Below are 22,180 nucleotides of genomic sequence, written 5' to 3' on the forward strand. Positions count from 1 at the left end.
TCTTTGACTAATACTTTCCTTTTTTTTTCCTACTACCTTTAGTTTCAATTAAAAAATGAGTCAACGAAAAACTGTAATTATGGCTTTTAGTCTGTAATTTTATTGATAATTTTTTTTTTCCAATCATTGTCATGTGATACAAATTGTAATACGGAATTGAATATCCTTTATTGAGTGAAATTTGGACGTAGAAGCATTGTGTCTTATCTTAGCTTCGATTTCTTGATATAATACTGCTAATATACACAGTTCAAAAAATTCCTTGACAGAAATATATACAGACTGTCCCAAATTGTTTGCACAGCGGATATGTCTGCATCCGTTGACTTTATATTTTCGATTACGAAAAGTTTTTTAATGGCGTTTGGTTACTCAAATTGTTTTAAATTTCCCAAGAAATCGCATACATAAAAAAATTATATTAGCATTTTATGTAGATCCTGTCTGCTAAAACTTCCAATTAGTAAAATGTAAATGAAGTTGTGCAGAAGTAACAAAAAAAAAAAAAAAACCCATATTTTTTTCATGCTATATTAACGGAGATGTTTGACTTTGAGATTTTCAGCATTTATAGTCAATGATTAATGGTGTTGGTTCACAAATTGCGAAACGTAAGTTAAATTCAAAGTTGTAAAAATTCTGCAACTGTCAAAAAAAAGAAAGAAAATGTAACTTATTTATTGTTATTTATGAGTTCATTCTATTTGTGTACAGTCCCTAAAAATGGAAACTTTTAAGCCAATGGAAACTTTTAAGCCAATGAAAACCTAGCAACACAGTGATTACGTTGCCAAAACAGTTATTTTATATAGGCCTACGTATATTTTTTTAATACCCCCATATAAATATTGCATTTAAAAATATGAAATTCTTTGGAAGTTTTAGCACAGGGAGACTATAAAAAGTTAATTTTTTTATTTTTATGTATGATACGATCTCTCATGACCTACACATCCTGGACAGTCCCCCCCCCCCACCAGGCTGGGACCTTTGGCTCCTCTTAGCGTGGAAAAACAAAAAAATTATGAAAATTTTCTGAAGCCCCAGGGCTGGAACCCTGCTCTTGTAGGGACTATTGCCTCACACAAATTTTGAAATTTTTAGTAACTGCACGCCCGCCATTTGGAAACTTTTGTGATAGAAAGGGCGTGTGTGTTGTTGAAGTCAACGGATACAAAAACATCTTCCTTCTTTCAAACCGAGCACAACTTAGGTCTATCGCCATCTATGAGCAATTTACTACCCAATGAGTTGTGCCCGAATTGTATGTACCTAACAGTCTGAGTGCGTATCTAGTGTTGCGTCTGATTTTTCATTGCTGCCATCTATATTTCAGCAGTGAAGCGTAATGACAATATTTGCACTGTTTGTAGGCCTGTTGCTCTCAGTGGCGAGATCTCTTAACGGAGGGATCGGCTTGCATTTGCGCCTTGAAGTTGGGAACCACAGAAAACCAACTTCAGCTGACCACCCCACCACTGTCAGGTCCCCGCAATGCGAGTCTGTCACTATGAACACTCGACCACCACAGCGGCTGCAAAAATATCTGCTGCGCAAACAATTTGGCCTAGCCTGTATATGTGAAAAAAGTTCAAAATTTGACATTGCATCCTTCTTTGCTCACATGCATTTTGGCTAATTTTTATAGAGTTTATCAAATGCTTTAGAGAGCTCATTATCTCGCTCTGTTTTTTTATATGTATAAGATTTTTATTTATTTACAATAATAATAATAATAACCCCAGAAGGCATGAAATGCACTTATACTGGAAGAAAAAAAAATAGTCAGTACGGGAAGCACTTTGCATACGGAGTCAGGTCGAAATCCCCAATAGTGGAAGCGAATCTTGCGTAAGATATATGTATTTCTGTGCATCTGAATATGTTTTACATATATTATATGTTTGCGATATTTCTCTTTATTGATTGAGATGTTTTACTCGTTACGACCAGAACAGAACTAAAATCTTGACTTTTTCATATCCAGTTTCAAGTTCCATTTTTGGAAGCAGAAAAAAAAAAGTCTGTAGCTGACAAATTTTTGATGGATAAGGACATAAGGTGTGTGAGGTATGTATTGCCGTCACTTGATATTTGGCGGAAAACTGCGCCAAAAATACCGATGAGTGTGTTGCATTCAGTTCCATTTCGTAGCGCGTCAAGACTTTTCTTTTGTCAAGAACATCAGATACCTATTACTGATGCATAGCTTCTCAGCCATGTGCTAATCACATGCCGATCGTTGTAGGGAAAAAACGACGCATTTGTTCAATGTTTTTTCCCCCTGAAATGCTCGTTGGACACTATCTCCCTTGGGTCGTCATTGAGAAACTGCACACCTGTTTTAAATGTTGACCATGAACTCATCCTGCAGCAGGGCCCTAGGCCTGGATCTTTGGCGGGTCCCCAGGTCATATTTTTTAACGGGTCTCTCTACAGTAAATTTATAGTGTAAAATAAATATAATAGGAATCAACTTGGGCTAGAGACCTCTCAATCCTACCCTTGTGAGGGCTATGATGTTGACAGGTGATACCATTCACAACACAGCTGTGTTCTAGATATGCAGTAGTCGGTTGAGCAACTTCTATCGAATTTTCAATTTTGAGACAAAAATTTGATTGTGTGGCATCTCCCTTTTCTCTCTCTCTCTCTCCCCTCAGATCAAAAAAGTGACGGAGCAAAAATTTCTTCAAATGGAATAAACGACGAATAATTTAACTCGGAACGATAACAACAGAATACAAAAATTGGGGTGAGGGAGCTAGATGGCACTTCATAGTATCTGTTTAATATATGGCATCAATAGACGCCTATCAAAAATAGCTAGAGAACGTTTTGTACAGACGTCAAGTAATAAAATCCACACTTCCTAGACGCTTCGCTATTCCTGTCGCAGTTGTGGCATGACCTTGTCTGAGAGTGAATGGGTGGTTATAAAGGGGCCAAAAAAATTGAATGAAATAACACGACGGACGATTCATTTCTTTAATTGCGTCTGACATGTGTTCTCATTCAAAGTTTTTTTTTTTTTCAAGTCCGCTTCTCCTCACTGATATATATTTTTTCATTTCCAAGTGGGCGTCTGACGTCCTTGAAATCAATCTTGGTGTGATGTGAGAAGTTATTAAGTATGAACATTAATATGAGGTCGCCTTTATATGTCTCGAAAGCGCACATGGGACCACCACATTGTGCCCATCATCTGCCGGAGAGAGAGAACTAGCTCTGCTAGAACTAGAATTCTGGCTGATGACCCCGAAAACGGCTGCAGCAGACAGGAAAGAAACGGATGAACAATAGTCTAAAATTGAAAAAAAAAAGTTAATGTTGTCTGGCATCAAGAGATGAAGTTCATGTTGTTTTATTGAGTCTAAAAATAATATAAAAGGGGATATGGTGTATCATGTGATTTACTCTGGTTCAAATTGAAAGTTCACACACGCGCGTCATATTGAGTCCTGGGAATGAGACTATAAAATGATCGATTTAGAAAAAATAGAGGCTAATATTTTTTTATACGCACTCACTTCAAAAATTTGAAGCTCACAAATATACGCATAGGCGGAGATGGACTTCAAAGTCTGGGAGGGGGGCACGATGATGATGATGCCAATTCATATAAGTACGCAAATGCATTAGATCAGTCGGCTTTACCTTTGACGCTCCGCCAAATGAATATACTGTATATAAAATACTGCGTTCTTAAATCAAAATATATAAAGTCGAACCACACTCTTAAGAGGATACCGTTGGAATCCAAAGCATTGATACAGTATTATATTAGTGGTTTATTCACTTATCAAGTCATGTGAAATAAACGAAATTATTTCATTAAATTTGTTTACTACATCATACACTTTATTATAAAATTTTGGTAAGGCTTTGTAAAAAGTGGTAGAGCTCACGAAGATGGTATTTTTATCGTTGGAAGTGAAATGTGAAGGTGCTTGCCGAGCAATGAAAAAAATCTAAGCTCCAGAACAATTTTTAGGCTCCAACAAAATTTCTGCCCAAACAAACGGATCCAAAATAATGTTTTTTTGACTTTTTCAGGGCATAGTGATCCTCTTTCATGTTGGCAGATATGCTGCTATAAATTCCAAACATTTTTTGCTACTCTCAGCCTGCAATTTAGTAACTACACAAAGAAAGTTTTAGGTGCCAGTACCAATTTTTCAGTCGCCATGGTGACCTGGGATTTGTCCTGTCCTGTTGTAAGTATCGTGTTGTTTATCTGCTTGCAGAGAGACTTTTTTAAGTAGGAGATCGGGGTTCGCATTCGCGCCTTGAAGTTGAACGGCAGAAAAACAATTTCAGCCGACTACCACTGTGCCGACAATGGGGCTAACCGGATGCTTATGCTTCGATTCCGACAGCCCATCCCATGACCAAAAAAATGTCTTGCTGTGTGCTACCAAAAATATTTGCCACATCTATTTTCAAGCACCTTGTATAGCTTTTTGCTCGTAATTTTCTACTAGAAACACTTTTAACACGTTTTGTGCAAACACGTGGACAAAAAAAAAGGAATAAAAAAAAAATTCAGTTCACATTGTAACATTTTAAGATTTCGGCCTGAAATGGGCATTCAGTTTCATAAACTAAAGCGGTACCCATTTATCCGATTTTTCCTTCAAATCTGGACCTCACTAAAAAATTATCCACGTAATTGGTTTATCTTCTTATCCGGTATCAATCTTAGAGATTTGATTGTAGTATTCATCTTTTAGTACTTTTTTTTCCATTATAAGTAGTTCTTACTTTTCGAAAAGTGGTTTTATAATAACCCATTTTGTTGAATTGCTTTTAGTATAGGGCGGAGTTTATCTAACGGTAAATACTGCTATATATATACTGCACGTATTTATACTGTCAGAGTTGTGCGTGTTCTGTGTTATAGTGGTACCATATTTTGAAGTGAAAATGGCAGATGCCTGAGTTTCCGTGTTATGTGAGTACCGTATGCGTGCTCTCTGCGGAGAGATTTTTTTCAATGGGGAAACCAGTTCGGGGCATTCGTATGCAACGGTAAATAAAATTCATTATCATAATTACTGATAAACGTCCCAACTTCATTTAGAACTTTATCTAGATCTATATGTTGAGATGCTAACAAACGTATCCATATACAGTGAAAAACCTCCCATAATGGACACTTCCCTTCAGTAGAAACACTTTTTTTTCAGCAGTCACTTTCAGTAGACAAGCGGAATAAAAATTCAATGTATTTTACTCTGTTAACGGACACTCCCTGTTGACGAAACACGCAATTTTCGGATAAAAGGTTGTCTGTTATTGAGGAGTTATCCACTGAATACAGTAATTTTGTAATGTGATAATTTCAAAATTATTGTAGATGACAATTATCATCAATGGAAGAAATGCAAAACATTTAAAGCAGCTTAGATTATGTGCACTTTTTTTTAGGGATTTTTAATTGAAAATACACTACAGTCCAGATTCACATTATAGAAATTCTGTATATTTTATTTACAATGTTCAAACAGCATTAATGTACAAAATAACAGTATTATTTTCGCTATCGAATCAGGTATTATGTACGTGGTACACTCGTTCCGCACGCTCATAGAAAGAATAGAAACATATTTTATATGTACATAGTCGTGCCATTTGCTGCACTGGTTATGCAATAGTAATTTTTCCGCGTAATATACAAATATTGTGGAGGCTATGTACAATGAGATCTTGTTTATGTGAAGGTACTTATAATTACGTACAGAACCGCACTCAAAAAAAAGAGGAAATTATATCTATTTACAAGTGTATAGTACTGTATTGTCCGTTGTTTTTGAAAATCACTTGAGGGCTGCTTCGTTATTACGCCACCGGATCCACGCACTGGACGGGAGATTCTGGCAACCAAAGTATTCTTTTTCCAGTTCTCTGATAGTCAGCGGAGGTTGCAAATCGCACGGTGCACCGAATATGGTTGTCCTGATGTCTCCGTTGGATCCATCGAAGAAGATTGGTTTCGAGGATTTCATCTTCGCTTCGGCAACCTAAAGACACACGAAAAAGTGGCTATAAGTTGCTGGGCCTAATTTTGGCATGCTCGAGTTGGGAAAATTGCACAGATATCTCATATTTTAAGCAATACATAGAGAGAGATAGCCCCCCTCTCCCCCAGCCCCAGATATCAAGGAAACAGATATTCGTATTCTTATTTATTTTATACTTCAGCTCCTCACGCCACAGCGTGTGAAATAAGGAAAGCAAAGTCGTGTCTCCGGTGATGTAGATGGTAGCATACTTGTCCGTTTTGCAAGAAGGCTTGGGTTCAAGTCCCGGCGAAGACAGATGACTTTCCTTTCCGAGTTCACCCTGAAAATAATATCCAGAAAATATCTGTTTCCTTAAGCAATGTATATTCGTTAACTAACAAAACATCATCTCGACATTTTTTCTCCTACGAAACATCAAAATAATAAAATTGTGCTTCCCCCTTACACTGAAAAAAATTCGCTAGAGCAGTGGAACAGCATCAACCTTTCATTGACCGTGCGGCCTGGTTAATTTTCCTTTTATGATTTGGTCTGGTTGGTCTAGACTCTAGACTGTAGAGTCCCGTTTTTCCCACCCATAATCCAATGGTAAGCTTTATTTCTTCACAGCTCTCCGTGGCCCCCTTTACCACTTGCCATGGCTCCCCTTTCATCTGATTTTCACCCGGGGTCCTCAGAATAGCCTCAAACCATAGAAGGGCCATATGGGCCCCCCCAGGTGGAGAACCACTGCTTTAGGACATAACCTGAACTATTTGTCACTGTTATTAATTAATATTTCTCGCAAAACCCCTAGCGACGTGTTCAGGAACCAACATCCTTTGAAAAATGCAGCGCAAGGGTGTGGATTTTCAAATGTGTGAGATCAGTTGTGTGAGAGACAGTGGCGGATTGCCTTTTCAATGGGAAAAACAAACATTTAATGGTCTATCGATCCATTCACGAATATGCGCAGGCAATACAGCTCTACATGACATAGCCATGATCCTATTATATGGTCAGAAATAATTAGGATAAATTTTCAATACTGGACATTTATGACAATGAGAACAAATTTCCCTGTTACCTTTTGGGCTTCCATGACGCATCCACCAGCATGTCTGAAGTTTCTCCAATAGCTCGTGTACTCTCCCTGCCACGAATATTCTTCCACTTGTCCGCTGGCGAATGCAACGACGTTTCTGTGGCGACTGGAGTGTTCGAGAGCATGTACCAATTGACCGGAATATCCCTGATCGGCTATGATGTACACTCTCTGGGCTAGGCAATCACGAACGTCGTACAAAAGTTCACGGATCGTGTAAACTTCGTTTTCGTCAGCCTGCAATAAATAACAAAATATTGAGATTTATGATTTTTTTTCAAATTAAATCCATAATACTTTTCTATCGCATCACTCGATATTAATAACTGTCATATGACCTTCAGATACAAGTACGTATGAGAAGAACAGAAAAGAAAATGCTCAATTAGGACTCACTTGTCCATTTCCATCGGTATCCCACAGTAAAGAAGTGCCATCGGTTCTAGTTGGGCTGTGGAGGTAAATCACTAAAGAATCTGCACAATTTGGCGACTGACAAATTTTGCGTAAATGATAGCGCATGGTAGCCTTGAAAGCTGATGGATACAGCCTCTGCGGATCATATTGCTCGCCTGTGTGAACATAGAAAATTTGTTTCACAAAAAATTTTAACGACATCTGATGAATATGAAAATTCGGAAACTACATAAATTTTTATTCATAAAAATGTTTGTGGGGGTTAGAGTCAGTGCCGTCTTAACTCGTGGGCCTACCAGGGCACGGCCAGGGAGCCTGAAATGCAGAAGAAGCCTCATGATAATGAGGTCTGGTTACAATTTTCTAGAGTAAGTATGCAACTGTGGGGTATATAAGGTATCTCTAATCGAGCGGGACAAAAAGGGACATCTCAGAAAAATCGCTTTATCTGCTAACGTATGATGCTATGAAGAAGACCCTGGTTAAAGTGAATTATTTTTAATGGTCTTTTGCGAGATAATTTTCACTTTATGAGGACCTTGGCCGACCGAGAGCTTTTTTTTCCTAGGGACTGAATATCAAAAAATTTTAAAAATTGGGAATTTACTAAAAATATCAATTCATCAAGGACAAGTACCTACCGAGCATTGATGAGGACTCAGAGACATCCCCCCGTGACACATGGTGCGATTTCACAATCATTGATCAAAATTTTGGTAAAACTGTCTCTGCGGTTCTCACAAGGGTGGGCCCGAAAAATTTCCGTCATTTTTTACCATTTCAATTCATCGTGGGGAGGGGGGGGGGGCGGTGCGAAAGGTCTAACCCGGCCTGTCAGCCAAAGATCCTAGCGATTCTTTTAAACTGACCATGCCATTAAGGCATGGCTTGGGGGCTTTCAGAAGCATATGGGGTCTCCCATGATAATGAGAACCGGTACTATGATTTCGAAGAGCAGGCATATAAATTGATAGCCTGTCAATTCTAGGCAGATAGAGGGACCCCAGAAGATTACCGCCTGAGTGTCCATGATGTCGTTAAGACGACCTTTTTTGACTTAAGTTTGATAGGTCTATACAGGGCCGCAACTAGATTCTTTGTCAGCTGGGGCAAACTAGCATTTTTGCGCCCTTTCGTAATGTGGAAGGATAGGTTGAAGGGTGAAATTTTCGACCACGCTGGTTCGGCTCTCGGACACCAGATCCCGAGCCTGCCCCCCCCCCCCCCCAGTATCGGCCCTGGGTCTGTAAGCCTACTTACTGTTATCTCCGTTGGCGTAGAACATCTTGATGTTTTCATCAGGAAAACCGTTCTCTTTCAACATGCTGTACATGGACAACATATTATCCTTGTAATGAGGTTTACTCGTCAGTCTGTCCCATCCTCCGGACAGCAAAACAGCATGGTCGCATCGCTCGTATCTCCGACATCTCGTTCTGACCGTTTCACGGGTTGTGCTGCAGCTTCCCGTGTTGAGACGCAATGGATCGCATACCAGGGTGTCTGTCATGTTCTGAGACCTCAATGCAGGACAAGGCGCGTATCCTATACGAATACAAGAAAAGAGTAAAATAAAAATTCACAATCACTTGCATAAAATGTTGAACTGGTTAGTGGGAAATCAATAATTTTTTTTCTCACGGAAGATGAGTGACAATCAAGGATGTATCCAATGATGAACTCACCTTCAAGCTCTTGGCACTGAAGCCTCTGCTTAAGCTGGTCGGGAGTTTCACTATCGACGTGCACCAAAGGAAAGAAGTTAATTTCACAGTGTTTATTCCTGTGCAGCTTTTTAAGATTGAACTTTATCTTCCACTTTCCTTGCAGGAGGAGGTTGTGACATCTTTTGCGCAGGGCCAGGCTCAAGCAATGGCCATCACCTATAAGAAGACATTCGATTTTACTTATCAGTTGAGCACGTTTCATAAAGTTATAACTTATTGAGTTATCATTTTATGAAGCTTGGAATTATCATCAGAATATACCATATTTTAACGTGCATGAGGAACATAGGCGGAGATAGACTTGAAAGTCAGGGTGGGGGGCACGGTCATTATTGCTGGAGGGGTACGATGATGATGATGTGTGTCAGTTCATATATACACATATACATTAGATCAGTCGACTCCACTTTTGACCTTGGGGGGGGGGCAATGAACCCCTGCGCCCTATATCTTCGCCCATAATAAGGAACTCTCTTTTCTGTATAAGGGGACAAAAATTGGGTCCCAAAAATAGGAGGGGGGGGGGTTTCTTATACACATAGATATCATTATATGTAGATACATCTTTTAAATTTTTTTCCAAATTTTAAGCCCAAAGAATCGGGGGGGGGGGGAGGGTTCCTTATGCGCGTTAAAATACGGCAATCATTACAATGAATCAACCAGAATGTTCATTTAGTATAAATTATTCAATAGAAATTCTTAATTTCTCTTTTAAAGCTTTATATTCTAGAAGGCTTTCATAAAAGGTTCCAGGTTAAAAAGACGTGGTCGAGTGTGTGTGTGTTGGAATGTTGGAACCAGGGTCTGCTCTTCATAAGTTTTGGCCCTGAGCAAATGCTAATTTTTGGGGCCCCCTTATAGAACAGGGTGTCTTGCAAGTCCTAATACGGCCTTTATCTCAACCGTTCGTAGGAGAGGTTATGGTTCCAATCTAAAAATGCTTAAAATGTGTTAAAAAAAATACTGTACCAGTTTTGAGAGTGAAAATAAAGTTCATCACAAAATAAAAAAATTACATTTTTATGTGGACACTGGGCACACGCAGGGGAAGAAGTCATGTATGTAGGGCCAACATTAGATGCTTGGTCTGCCGAAGCAAGCACACATTTTGCCCCCCCCCCCCCGGTAATGTTGAAGGAGCATTGGCGTACGCAAAGTGGGGGTTTTGGGGTTCTGACCCCCTCCCCCAAGTCGAGATGATAGTGTTATTGTGCAGGAACAAACGTAACCCCCCCCCCCCCCTTGAGAAAATTCTGCGTACGCCTATGTGAAGGAGAGGTTAAAGGGTCCAATTCGCGCCGCCTCTGTTTCGGAGCCCATCTCCCCATCCCGTCTGCTCTTCTTAGTTGGGGCCATGGGCCGTACTCCAAAGCCAAAAAAGAAAAAAAAAAACAGCCAATTTTTGTTACTCAAAATTTGTAGGCTCTGGGCAGATGGGTCATTTGCATATACGGGGAAACGGCCATGGTTGAAACTATCACCTTCAAATGTTTCGTCCGCATCTGCGGCACATATCTTTAGTGAAAAGAGTAGTGTTAATCGATGCGATCTTTTCAGTTGTCCAGAGCTAGCTGAATTTCCAATTATCTCTGGATAGCCGAGAAGATCACATATTCCGTTCCTGTCTTCACCGAAGATGAGTGTCAAAGCTCGTGGCAGTCAGAACCAGTGTTCACGAATGCGCATCCAAATTCGTTCCTACCCCAATTTTCGAAAATATTCCTCAATTAATCTTCCTAAATTTTAAGTTAAATCTAATCTTCTAAGTTAATCTTCCTTAATTTTTTTATGTTATTTCTACTGATAAAATATATATATTTTTTTATTTAAAAACACCCCTTGTCATGTAATAATAATTTGAAAAAGGAGTGAAATTACTCTTCAAAATTATTTTTTGGGGTAACACTGGTCTGAACACATGCTCCCCTTCCCCACGGGCCATGCCCGGGAGGGGGGGGGGGGTTATATAGTAATGTGTGACCTAGTAGTATGATTTTCTTAAGAGGGTAATGTGTGTGTGAAAGAATAAAATGGTAGGTAGATAATTCCAGACTGGTAGCGGGTTCCCGAAACATCACTTGGCCCAGGGGCCCCATTATGCTGTATAGATGGCCCTGCCGCAGATTGTGGACGAAAAATATTTCATTTAATTTCACAAACATTTTAAACGGTCCTTCTTCAGCCAAAAATCTCGTTTTTGTGAATTACTCACATTTCTCATGTGTAAGCGCAAGTTAAAATATTCATTAGTCATCATAATTGAGACAAGAGGGCCACAAGAAAATAAATTTGTCCAAAGGGAAGCCATAGGTAGTAAATATTTAAGAAAAACGCTGATCAATTTTAGATCAATCAATATATTTATACTACTGGGAAATCATTCTAGAGACCATCTTCTTCTACGAAAGATGATTTTTCATTTGACACTTTTTGTTCAAGTGATTCAGTTCCAGGTAAAAACAGGTGAACACTGTATTCATCATCTACGTACCTCCTGTGAAAGATTATCCTCTCGGATTAATTCTCGAGAATAACGTATTGTAAGAGAATCCTTTCATTCGCGGATTTCCAACCGAATTCCCAAAGAAATGGTTTCGGTTAATTTCGAGAAGAATTCTTTGAAGTCACGCGCTTTCTAACTAGACTGTTGTGCTTGTTAGGGGGTGGGGGTGAAGAAATGCGGCGGTGGCTTTATCATCATTATTCTGGGTATTCGCAGCACGTGCTGCTGAGTACAGAGAAAAGCGGCTATAATGGGATCATCTACGTGTATGTGTACCTGAACAACACAGAATTCCCTTCCTCTCTTTTCAAAGCGCCGACTTTGAACTTTACAGGTGTGTGTGTGTGTGTGTTGCTTGGTGATATGTCGTCTCTTGCATCCTCCATGTCGGGCACAAGCAAGACAAATAGGCTACTAAAGACTCGAGGAGAAGAGAAAAAAAATAAATAAATGCAAGGGACGTTATATATATTCAGGTATAAGAGGATCACAGAATGGAAGGAGGTTTTTAAATGGAACCTTACAAAAGACCCCTTTTATTTGCTTCGATTCTGCGCCGGATACCTTTGATGTTTCGTCGGCGTGTGAATGTTTCCCAAATTTGGCTTTATAGGAAGGAAAAAAATGCATCATTTGGATGCCGTCCGTCGTGAGATTTTCAACGGCATTTTTTCGCAAAGCGATTGAATGACGAATTCTTGATTTCATTGAGACAGGTCGCTTAAAATTGTTTTACTGGAGGTATGTACAGTCGTTAATTGCTAAAACTGTTGAGTATTTACAGACGCGTAACTGCGGCGTATTTACGACGGAGGGGGGCTTGGCGGGCTATAGCTTCAGAGGGGCGGCAGATTTGAGGAATGAGTGACCCAGAAAATTAATAGAATGGGAGAAGGGCGGCAAAATTTGTATAACACTAAATGAATCCGCTTCGGTGAGGCACTCACTGATCTAGGCCCTTATCAGTGAGTGACTAAAATAATGACTTGCAGAGTGAGGAACAGGTCAGTAAGTGACGCAAGTGCCCGAGTGGCATGGTGGTAAGATGCTCGTCTACCATCGTGAAGGTTGTTGTCAGGGTCCCGGGTTCGAACCCAAGGGAGGATATAGATAAGATATTTTCCCTAACGAACTCGAGGCGACCACCGATAGACAGCGCCTTCACTTCCAACCCATCTCACTAATGGCAGTAAATTGCAATGTAGCGATATGGCCAGAGTTGGTGATGGTGAAGTAGTAAGTGACGCAGAGCGTGTGAAAGCATTTGAATGACAAAAAGAGGGACTTAAAGAGTGTAAAAGCATGTGAATGTCCAAAAAAGAACATATGTAAAAGTGTAAATGGATCAAAAGAGTGGCCTATAACCAAGGAACCATGCAAGTGAGCAACCAAAAGCGTGACCCAGAGCGTGTGCAAGCATGTGAGTGATCATAACAGTGTGCAAGCATGTGAGTGATCATAACAGTGTGCAAGCATGTGAGTGATCATAACAGTGTGCAAGCATGTGAGTGACCAAAATAGTGTGCAAACATGTCAATCATTAAACTAGTGACCTGGAGACGCAGATACCAAGCGGGTAGCGTATTCGAGGAAAGTAGTCTAGAGCGGGAGAAGGGCGGCAAGTTCGGGTAGCCCGCAGGCGGCAAATCCATAAATGCGCCTCTGGTTACAAAGTAGTTAGTTGCGGCTCTGCTCATGGTTCTCTTGCTTTGTCAGAATATATTTGCACCACCAATATGAAAATAATAATCGATTCAATCGGATAAACTTTGGTTTCTTCTAACCACTGAATGGATATATATATATCATGCCTCAGTGCGATGCTGTGGACACAGTTTTTCACCGCCTCAAGCAGTCACCGCACACACTTTGAGAACCACATTCTTTCTAAGAATATTATTATAGAGACTGGATAGAGACCCGATAGAGACTGGGTTCTGTAGACAGTGATATCCAATTTCAGCTATTCGCTCCGTTAATCAGGACTGGGTCGGTCGGAGAGTCTTTTTTTATATTGTACACCAGCGGCTCTCAACTGGTGCTCCGCGGAGCTATTGGGGGAGCTCCGTGTGCACTTCCCAGGAGTTTCGCGGCCGCTCGAGGAAAATAAAATAAATAAGTAAATCTGATAAATAAATATAAAAAGAAAGCTTACGGGGCTCTGCTATTGAAATTATATACTAAAATGTACTCCGCCAGTCGAAAAAAGGTTGAGAACCGCTGCTGTGCACATTGCATATATATTGTGTGTACACATTTAATAAAATAAAATTATTTCTCTCTCTCTCTCTCTCTACCCGTATTTCTAATTTTCTTCCAAAAAATATTGAGTTCTGAATTTACAAATATAATGCATAGCCTCAGAGAGGCACATAAAGGGCCATCTTGGGCCTGCTTTCTGTGAGGGACTCGCGGATGTAATACAGTGAATCCTTCATATAACGATGTTCTGTGGACCAAGAAGAAATATCGTTGTAAAGACATTATCGCTATATAGAGAGGCAGCAGTTGAGCATGGGCATCAGTAACCTATAGACATTTCCAAACAAAAACTACTAGATACCGGGCTTAAGCAACAAGTATTAATTTCAGTCATTATTTAGATCAGCGGTTCTCAACCTTATTTGACTCGCGGAGCCCTTTTAAGTTAAAAAATTCTATGGCGGAGCCCCCATAGGCCCATTTTTTAATTATTCATCAAAGTTACTGATTTGTTTATGCTATTTAAAAATTTTTATAGTAATTTTTTTTTAATGTTACTGTTTTTTTTTCATTTTCCTCGAGCGGCCGCGGAGCCCCTGGAGATTGCACAAGGAGCCCTAAGGACTCCGCGGAGCACCGGTTGGGAACCGCTGATTTAAATGATCACACGTCCCGTATTTCCCACAGGACATTTCCTTATATTCACGTAATTTAATAACAGAGACTAGTACACAGGACAATTTTTGGAAAAGACTAGAAAAACAACTAGATGGGTATCATTTCCAACTAAATGGCCGACAAAAAGACCAGATCTAGGTGAAAAATAACTAAATTGGTAACAGCAAAGTCATTTTATCTAAATTTTGTGCAAAACTGAGGTGAATTAATGACAGAATGCGAAAATAATTTCGCATTAAAGAGTCCACGAAAATCTCAGTTAAAGGGGAGTTCAAACTAATACGCAATAACAAAAGTGTAATTTTCCTCAATTATCATTTTAAGGGCTTCGCGGGAGCAAGTAATCCCAGGGCCACCACTGTATAGTCTCTAACTAACCAAATATCTCACGGCTCCTACATCTTGAAGCCAAGCCCGTTGGATGGGATATATGGCAACAATCCAGGTCATAATTTTTAATTGACCTGTTGTTATTCAATATGCAAAAAAAATAAGACATCAACCCCGGGATGGAGCCTTGTTGGTTCCTCCTTCTGTTAAGAGGGGCCATGAAACATCAGACCTTGTGTAGGGTCTCCGCCGTGGCTCTCACATCCTGCAGCAGGGCCCTAGGCTAGGATCTTTCGTGGGCTCCCACTGTAGTGAATTTAGAGTGCGAAAAAAAGAAAATAATGATAAATCGTCCCGGGCTAGAGCCCTGTCAGCTCCACCCTTGTGGAGGGGAGCCATGGGCTCCACTAATGTCTGTTTAGAATTGGGGCCTCTTTCAACGCAAAAAGACCCAGAACCCACAAAAAAGTGTTATCAACTAATTAAAACTCGGGAAAAAATAGATTTTGTAAAAAAATAAATACGTAACTCAATTGGGAAAATTGTCAAGTAAGAATCAAAAAAATTTTTTTCAGTTGAAAGTCAAGTTAAAAAAATGTGATTTACGTACTTTAAAATTCGACTGAATTTTCAGTTATAATCTCTCAAAATGCATCTCATTCAAATCCCATTAAAATATATAGCAGTGTTTCTCAAACTTTCTGAACCAAAGGATCATTAAATTGCCTGAAACAATTTGGCTGAACACTAGCTTCCATATGTGTGTAATTTCATGTTTAATCTTACAGTATACCACAAATATTTGTGGCATGAAATTGAATAATTTTCATTCAATTAGAATCAAATTTTCAGTTCTGCCTACGGATCATAGATTGAAAAACACCGAATTATAGTATCCTATTAAACTAAAATAAATCGTGTACAACATTACTGGAGAGCCAAAATCGGAGAAAAAAATATTACTTGGGCATTTATATAATCATCGACAATGCAACTAAGGGAGAAGAGATAAAATGCAGAACTCACCGATATATTTGCCTCCGTTGATCTCGCATTGCAGCTCCGTCCACGCAACGTCCACGAAGAACACTACTAGGAGATGCCCGAGATTAGCATTTGGATAAGGATCAACGACAAGGACTGCATCGTGCGGAGTCGCCCTGTTGAGCGGACCGTCCTGCAGCACAGCTTTTAGCCGTCCTTCTGTAGTCGGTTCGGCCAAGTACACGTTCATGTCACTCTTCGGGACTTCCATCAGAACGGCACAGTCCTGCTCCGTGGTTAAGAATGCTTCTCGGCAAGTCATGTTTTTCAGGAAGTCGACCGCCGAATCCGCCCATTTCCTCATGATCTCGCTGTCGATCTCAATTGCGTGGATACCGCACGAGCGTGCCAACATCAAAGTCACGGTAATTGTCAATTTCATTAAATTCGAATACATGATAAAGTAAAATCAGCGAGATATTCACGATTTTTTTCCTCCGATATATCAATGAAAACGAGAAGAATTAACGGAAAGCGTCGCTATTTAAACACGTAATTGAGATGAGCTAAAACCTGCCCGGACACTTATTACCACAAGACAGAGCGTAGAAAGGTCAGGTGAGGCCAAAGCCGTGATGAGTTGTGCTTCAAACAAGAAAGGATGGCTGGTCTGCTCGCATAGAAATCGGCATTTTTTTTGCTCCGGTTTATATACTAAAGAAGGGGCAGAATGTAAACATACACACTGTGCCGTGTTCAATGGCCATGAGAAAAGATCAAAGCGGGCCGCTGAAGAGCCCCCCAGTCTCTGCCCCCGAACCCTTGAATGGGCGGTCTTCAAGCTACGGCAAAGTTGCGGTTGGGGGTTTTTCTTTCGGAATAGGGTTGCTGTGCCTCTGGAGAGAGAGATCGAGATGCTGATTTTCAAGTTTTAAAAGACGATCTCTTTCTCTCTCTCGAACCTGCTGATGCTGAGACGAGACGGATCACATCCCACACACACACACCCATCGGATTTACCTCAGCTGTTTATGATTGACACGTGAAGATAAAAAAGAAAATCCGAGAAATAATAATCGAATTTCTAATTGGGTAAAAAGACGGCGCCAAAATTTATTACATTCCCTCGAGGAGGGAAAGATAACGTATAATCGAAATTCATCAAACGATGATCAGATAGAGCAGTGGTGGCGAACCTTCTCATAAACGCATGCCAAAAATTTATAAACAATATTCAAAATGTTGGTAAAGTGTTAACTCGTATGGGATCTTTTTTTTTTTTTTCGAGCTGATAATTTTTTCCATAGTTAATGACACGTATTGAAAGCCGAAAAAATCATTAAAAAATCTATTTCGAATCGCATTTACTTGAAGGAGTGAAAAACCTCAAAACCGCACATAAAATAAATGTATTGAAGTAATATTACTTTCAAAACATATACCACCTTCTTTGTGATTTGAACTATAGTAAGAAAAACATTCGAAAGCAAGGTAAAAAAAAAAATTGCAACAAAACGTTTTAACAAATTAGTGGAATCATACATGCTCTGTAACAAACAAAGAATCGTTGTTGTTAATTGGGGCATCTACCAGCAAAATATATGTATATATTCTATACATGCCAAATATGTATACAAATTCAAAATATGAAAAGAAAACATGACCTCACCTTATGTGGGAAGTGGATTCTGAATTTTTACCTTCGAACTGGCTGCGGTAATGAATGTTCAAAGAACCCTTTCCACATATGCAAAGATGGCATTTAATGGTCAAGCCGTTTATAATATAAGAAATTTAGAAATTTACGTTAATTTTAGAGATATATAAACTCACGTGTCATACACATTGCCGTAGAAATTGAGATTTTTGCTGTTGATTATTTTGGACGTCCGATGTTTTCCATCTTATTCATATTTCGTCACTAAAATAAACTCAATTAAATTCATTCATCAGTCATTCTGCTTTTCAACCTGTATTTGAGATTTATTGTGGAAAATAATAATTATCATGCATATTGTAGAAGAAAAAACTGATAATATAGCCATGAGTTAGCGTTTCCCATACACAGAGATAGACATGAAAGGCTGAGGAGCACAACAATGAAAGTTGGGGCAGGGGCAGGCATGATGATGATGATGATGATGCCTATTCATATGTATTCATATGTATACATATGCATTAGATCAGTCCGTGTGGGTCTGTATTTCCCTCTGTATCACCGCTCATGGTTAGCGTTTTTAAATAATCATAGATTTATTTTTTTAAAATTACATTCAAAGTTTCTATTATTTCCTCTTTCGAATTTTCTTTCTGTCATGTCAATTAATTGATAATTTTCATTAATTTCAAAGTTGTTTTTTCGCAAATCGACAAATTTTTATTTTCAGACTGGAAATCGATTTGCACTTGCATATCATCCACTTAGAGATTTGTAAATTTAGCTTATTTGCTGCCATTGTGCCTGCAAAAAGCTAAGACAATGTGCCAAAAAAAAAATTACTACCAAACTATCCGATCTGCATAAATCTTAAAGAAAAATCTTTAATATCAATAACTGCTTATTAATTACTAGACATTCTCATACGTACGCCATTGAGAACAGAGTTTACTCCCGTTATTCTAGAAAATTTCGTTTGCTTAAAGCGCGTGCTTTATACAGGGTGATTCAGAAAAGATGGGAAAAACATTAACAGGTAATAGTACACACCAATACAAACAATTGTCATCAAAGAATGCATGGTCTAACATGCAACGCAAACTTTGAACGCATCAACGAAACGGCCGCTCCGCATACGTTAAAGCGATATTACTGGGGAAGAAGAAGAAGAAACCATAAGCAAATCGGCGTCACAGTGAATAAAAGGCTTTATTACTATTTTTTTTTCTTTGATGAAAAAATTGTTTGTTTTTGTGTTTACTACCACCTCTTAAAGTTTTTCCCATCTTTTCTGAATCAACCTGTATAAAATTTAAAAAATTATAAGATTTTGAATAATTTCTTAGCTTACAGAATGATATTGTGTCAACAACAAATTGTAATGCATGCTATATGTTAATTTTTCCTGAAATAGGGTGACTATTTCGGACAATACAATTCAGCAGTTTACAATTGAATAGAATTGAATCGCTTATTTCAGAAACAACTCTAGTGCAGAATTTCAAATTTTGAGGTATTTGAGGAAACTTTTAACTTCACTAACTGTGTGGTTTCTGTATTAAACGAATATTCCAAGTATCCTGAATGGAGGTATACAGAACGTTGTTTTAGTGGGTTTCTGCACTAAACAAAGTGTAAATAAATTAATTACAAAAAAACCCAGTATAAACTCAATTTCGAATTTTGTCAGTTATGGGGTTTCTTCTGAAATAAGTGATTCAATTATTATAGTTGCATAATGTGGAGTTGAATTTCAAGGACTTCCAGGATTTAATTTTTAAATTTCATATGAACCGAATTTTCGAATCCACGTTCAATCCGAAACTTAGCTAAAAAAATCAACTTGATAATCTCGCACGATAGAAGTGAAACTTCTCTTTTTAGGTTGTTAAATGTTAAATTCAACAAATACCTTCTAAACTAGTTTGTTTGTGCCAGCTGGAATGAAATATAAAGCTTTTTTGATTCCTAATATCGCATCATTTACAGCTTAAACGGACGTTTAATGTTCCTTGGAGCTCTCACGAACTTTCGAAAAAGTTTCGAAATGATGCAAGTTTGTTTTTTTTAACATTATTTTATTCCCTAATTTTTACACAGTAATTTTTCACCGATTTTGAATCTATAATAAATTCCGAATTATCAATAAGTTCTGGAGAGAGAGTTACTTCTTAAATCAATTTTCATTTTCATTAATTCAGGATTTTGACATCACTCATCTAATCAACTGGGATCAAGAGGTGTCGGAAGTGTATATGCACTCGTGAGTTCTCGGCCCTACCTTTACGGTCCGGTCCGTTTCAAAAGTTTAGATAATGCACTTTTCTTAAAATAACAAGAAAAATACGGCGAGTAGAATATGAACCTTTTAATGGATAATACCTGAAGCGTTTCTACATTTATAGAATTTTTTTTTTTGCGAAAGAACACATTTTTAGAATATTTATAATATCGAAAATACAAAAAATGGCTGTCTCAAAAGTTTAGAGAAAATTCAGATTTATAAAAATTACAAGTTTTTAATAGCTCTAATAGACTTTTTTTTCCTAACAACCTCAAACACATTGTCTTCCATGAATCTGTTAAACTCTGTAGGGTTTCAACATCAACACTGTACCATGCTTCCTCGATAGAGCTGTTCAAGTCATCAACAGTCGAATACTGTATTTCATTTGCAAACACATTTACCGTAAGTATGCGCCATACATTCCCAATAGGATTCAAGTCAGGACTCATCGATGGCCAGTCTGAAACCGATACATTTTCGCATTTAAAGAGTTTTTTCGTGGCAGCAGATCTCTCAATAGACATGTTGAATTGTCAAACTTGGTCCTCCTAAATCTTCTCCAATCAGTAGCAAATTGTTCTCGAGGATCTGCTTTTAGCATCAGAGTTTCGACGACCAATTTTAAAAGTTACGAAAGCATGACCATTAGAAGCACATGCTGCCCATGCATTATAAGCTCCACCTTACGGTCTGCTGAAAACGTCCGTCTGGAACATGTAAGTTACATTTTTTCTTGCATCATTTAATATGATACCAAGCTATTTGTCTCGATAAAATACATGATTTCGTGCCCATTTTTTCACATCCTCTTCCCCATCTCTCTTTGATGCATCCTTGTGACAGGCGATTTCCTAAACTCTTTTATGAATCAAATAAAAGCTTCTCTGATCTGTCTATGAACAGTTGACCCCCATCTGTTGAAATTTTCACTCCAGGATCTTTCACAATTTCATGCAAGGTCATTTTTTGCGTTGAAGCAGCCAATCTTTCAACGGTTTTGTTTTCTCGTAAACTTGTATCGCGTTGCCTACCACAACCAGGTTTTGGCTTTTGGGACCCACGTTGGGTCAATACACGTCAGACACTTCATTTCGACCTGCTCAAAGCAATAGCAATGAATTTTACAGCCTTTCTTTTTTGCTTTAAAATGAAGTACTCGAATCATTTCACCGTACAAAATATGCGACGACTTGGCAATTTTCTTTTTTTAATGAAAACCAATCCGATAGCTTTCCACTTTTATACTATCACGTCTCTGACACTCACGCCATATAGATGCAATCTTCTAAATTTACATATAATCGGAAGTTTTTCTAAAATAGCTGAGACAGCTATTTTTAAAAATTTTGAGTTTAAAAAATCCAAAACTTAGTTTCCTCGACAATGACCGAAGTTTAAAGTAGGTTTTTGCATTCTGATCACAAGCAAAAAAAGTGAAAACCAAAATTTGAAACGGTATCGATGGCTCAGTTAAAAATCTATAGCGTCCAAACTTTTGAGACGGACTGTATATATATGGGATTTCGAATCCTGTATACTAAGCTCAGAACGGTTATACAAAATACTGTGCATACACTATCACCCCAGCTATGACACCACTGTTGAGATCCCCGAGTCTATATAGCCCAGGGACCTGAATCAATACTGAATGATGGTTCAGTAATTTACACAAATTGTCTTCAATTACCAAACCATAAAACCATAAAAGTTGTGACGTATTTAAAATCTCATGGATACGAAATTTACATGCATAAGCCACTGGTTGTTTAGAAACATGCTCCTCTGACACAAATATCGGCAATGATTAACCATAAACTTTATGATGTATTTAGAACTTTAGGGGATATGAAAATTCCAAGAAGATTTCCCAACATTTATGAATTTATTTTCTCTTCACCAGCGTCGTTGCTGATCAATTATAAAATTTCAGTTGTTTTATTCAAAACCATACGGATTTAAAATTTTCTTCAAGATTATGTATCATTAAATTGACACCAATGCCACAAACAATATTGTAATTTGAACCTTTCAATCCAGCCAGCAAAAACTAAGATATTACTTCCCCTAGTTTCCCATCAAAGTTCAACAAAAGTAAATCAACAAGGGCAACAAAATTGATAATTTGAATTTTTCTCGACTTAATATCAAAAAATAAAAAGTTATTCAATTAATACATAATAAAAGAGAAGAAAAAAATTCGATTTGAAATAGACTTCTGTTTAGGCGATTTAATCTTCCACAGTGTTAGAGAAAAGTGCGGGAAGATCAAAAGGATGTTGAAG

General features: G+C 38.4%; 1 protein-coding gene across 1 annotated transcript; it reads right to left on the reverse strand.

Moving 5' to 3' along the window:
• Nucleotides 1-5,400: 5,400 nt before the first annotated feature.
• Nucleotides 5,401-16,846, reverse strand: LOC149078823 (uncharacterized). Its single transcript, XM_089240514.1, has 6 exons — nt 15,997-16,846; nt 9,213-9,410; nt 8,788-9,072; nt 7,507-7,682; nt 7,093-7,347; nt 5,401-6,023 (listed from the first exon to the last, which is right to left on the reverse strand). Exons 1-6 carry the CDS (start codon nt 16,409-16,411, stop codon nt 5,820-5,822), a joined length of 1,533 nt encoding a protein of 510 aa, XP_089096640.1. The 5' UTR covers nt 16,412-16,846; the 3' UTR covers nt 5,401-5,819.
• Nucleotides 16,847-22,180: the final 5,334 nt, after the last annotated feature.

Source organism: Pholcus phalangioides, unplaced genomic scaffold (assembly GCF_987345545.1).
Source record: "Pholcus phalangioides strain wild (caught in Gottingen) unplaced genomic scaffold, Ppha-v1.0 ptg000013l_1, whole genome shotgun sequence".
NCBI lineage: Eukaryota > Metazoa > Arthropoda > Arachnida > Araneae > Pholcidae > Pholcus > Pholcus phalangioides.

Excerpts from the sequence above, each read along its gene's own strand:
- LOC149078823 (XM_089240514.1), bottom strand. The coding sequence starts at position 16,411 with ATGTATTCGAATTTAATGAAATTGACAATTACCGTGACTTTGATGTTG. Across the intron at positions 9,073-9,212 it reads TCAGTGCCAAGAGCTTGAAG|GATACGCGCCTTGTCCTGCA; the intron begins GTGAGTTCATCA and ends GTATTCGTATAG. Across the intron at positions 6,024-7,092 it reads GCGTCATGGAAGCCCAAAAG|GTTGCCGAAGCGAAGATGAA; the intron begins GTAACAGGGAAA and ends GTGTGTCTTTAG.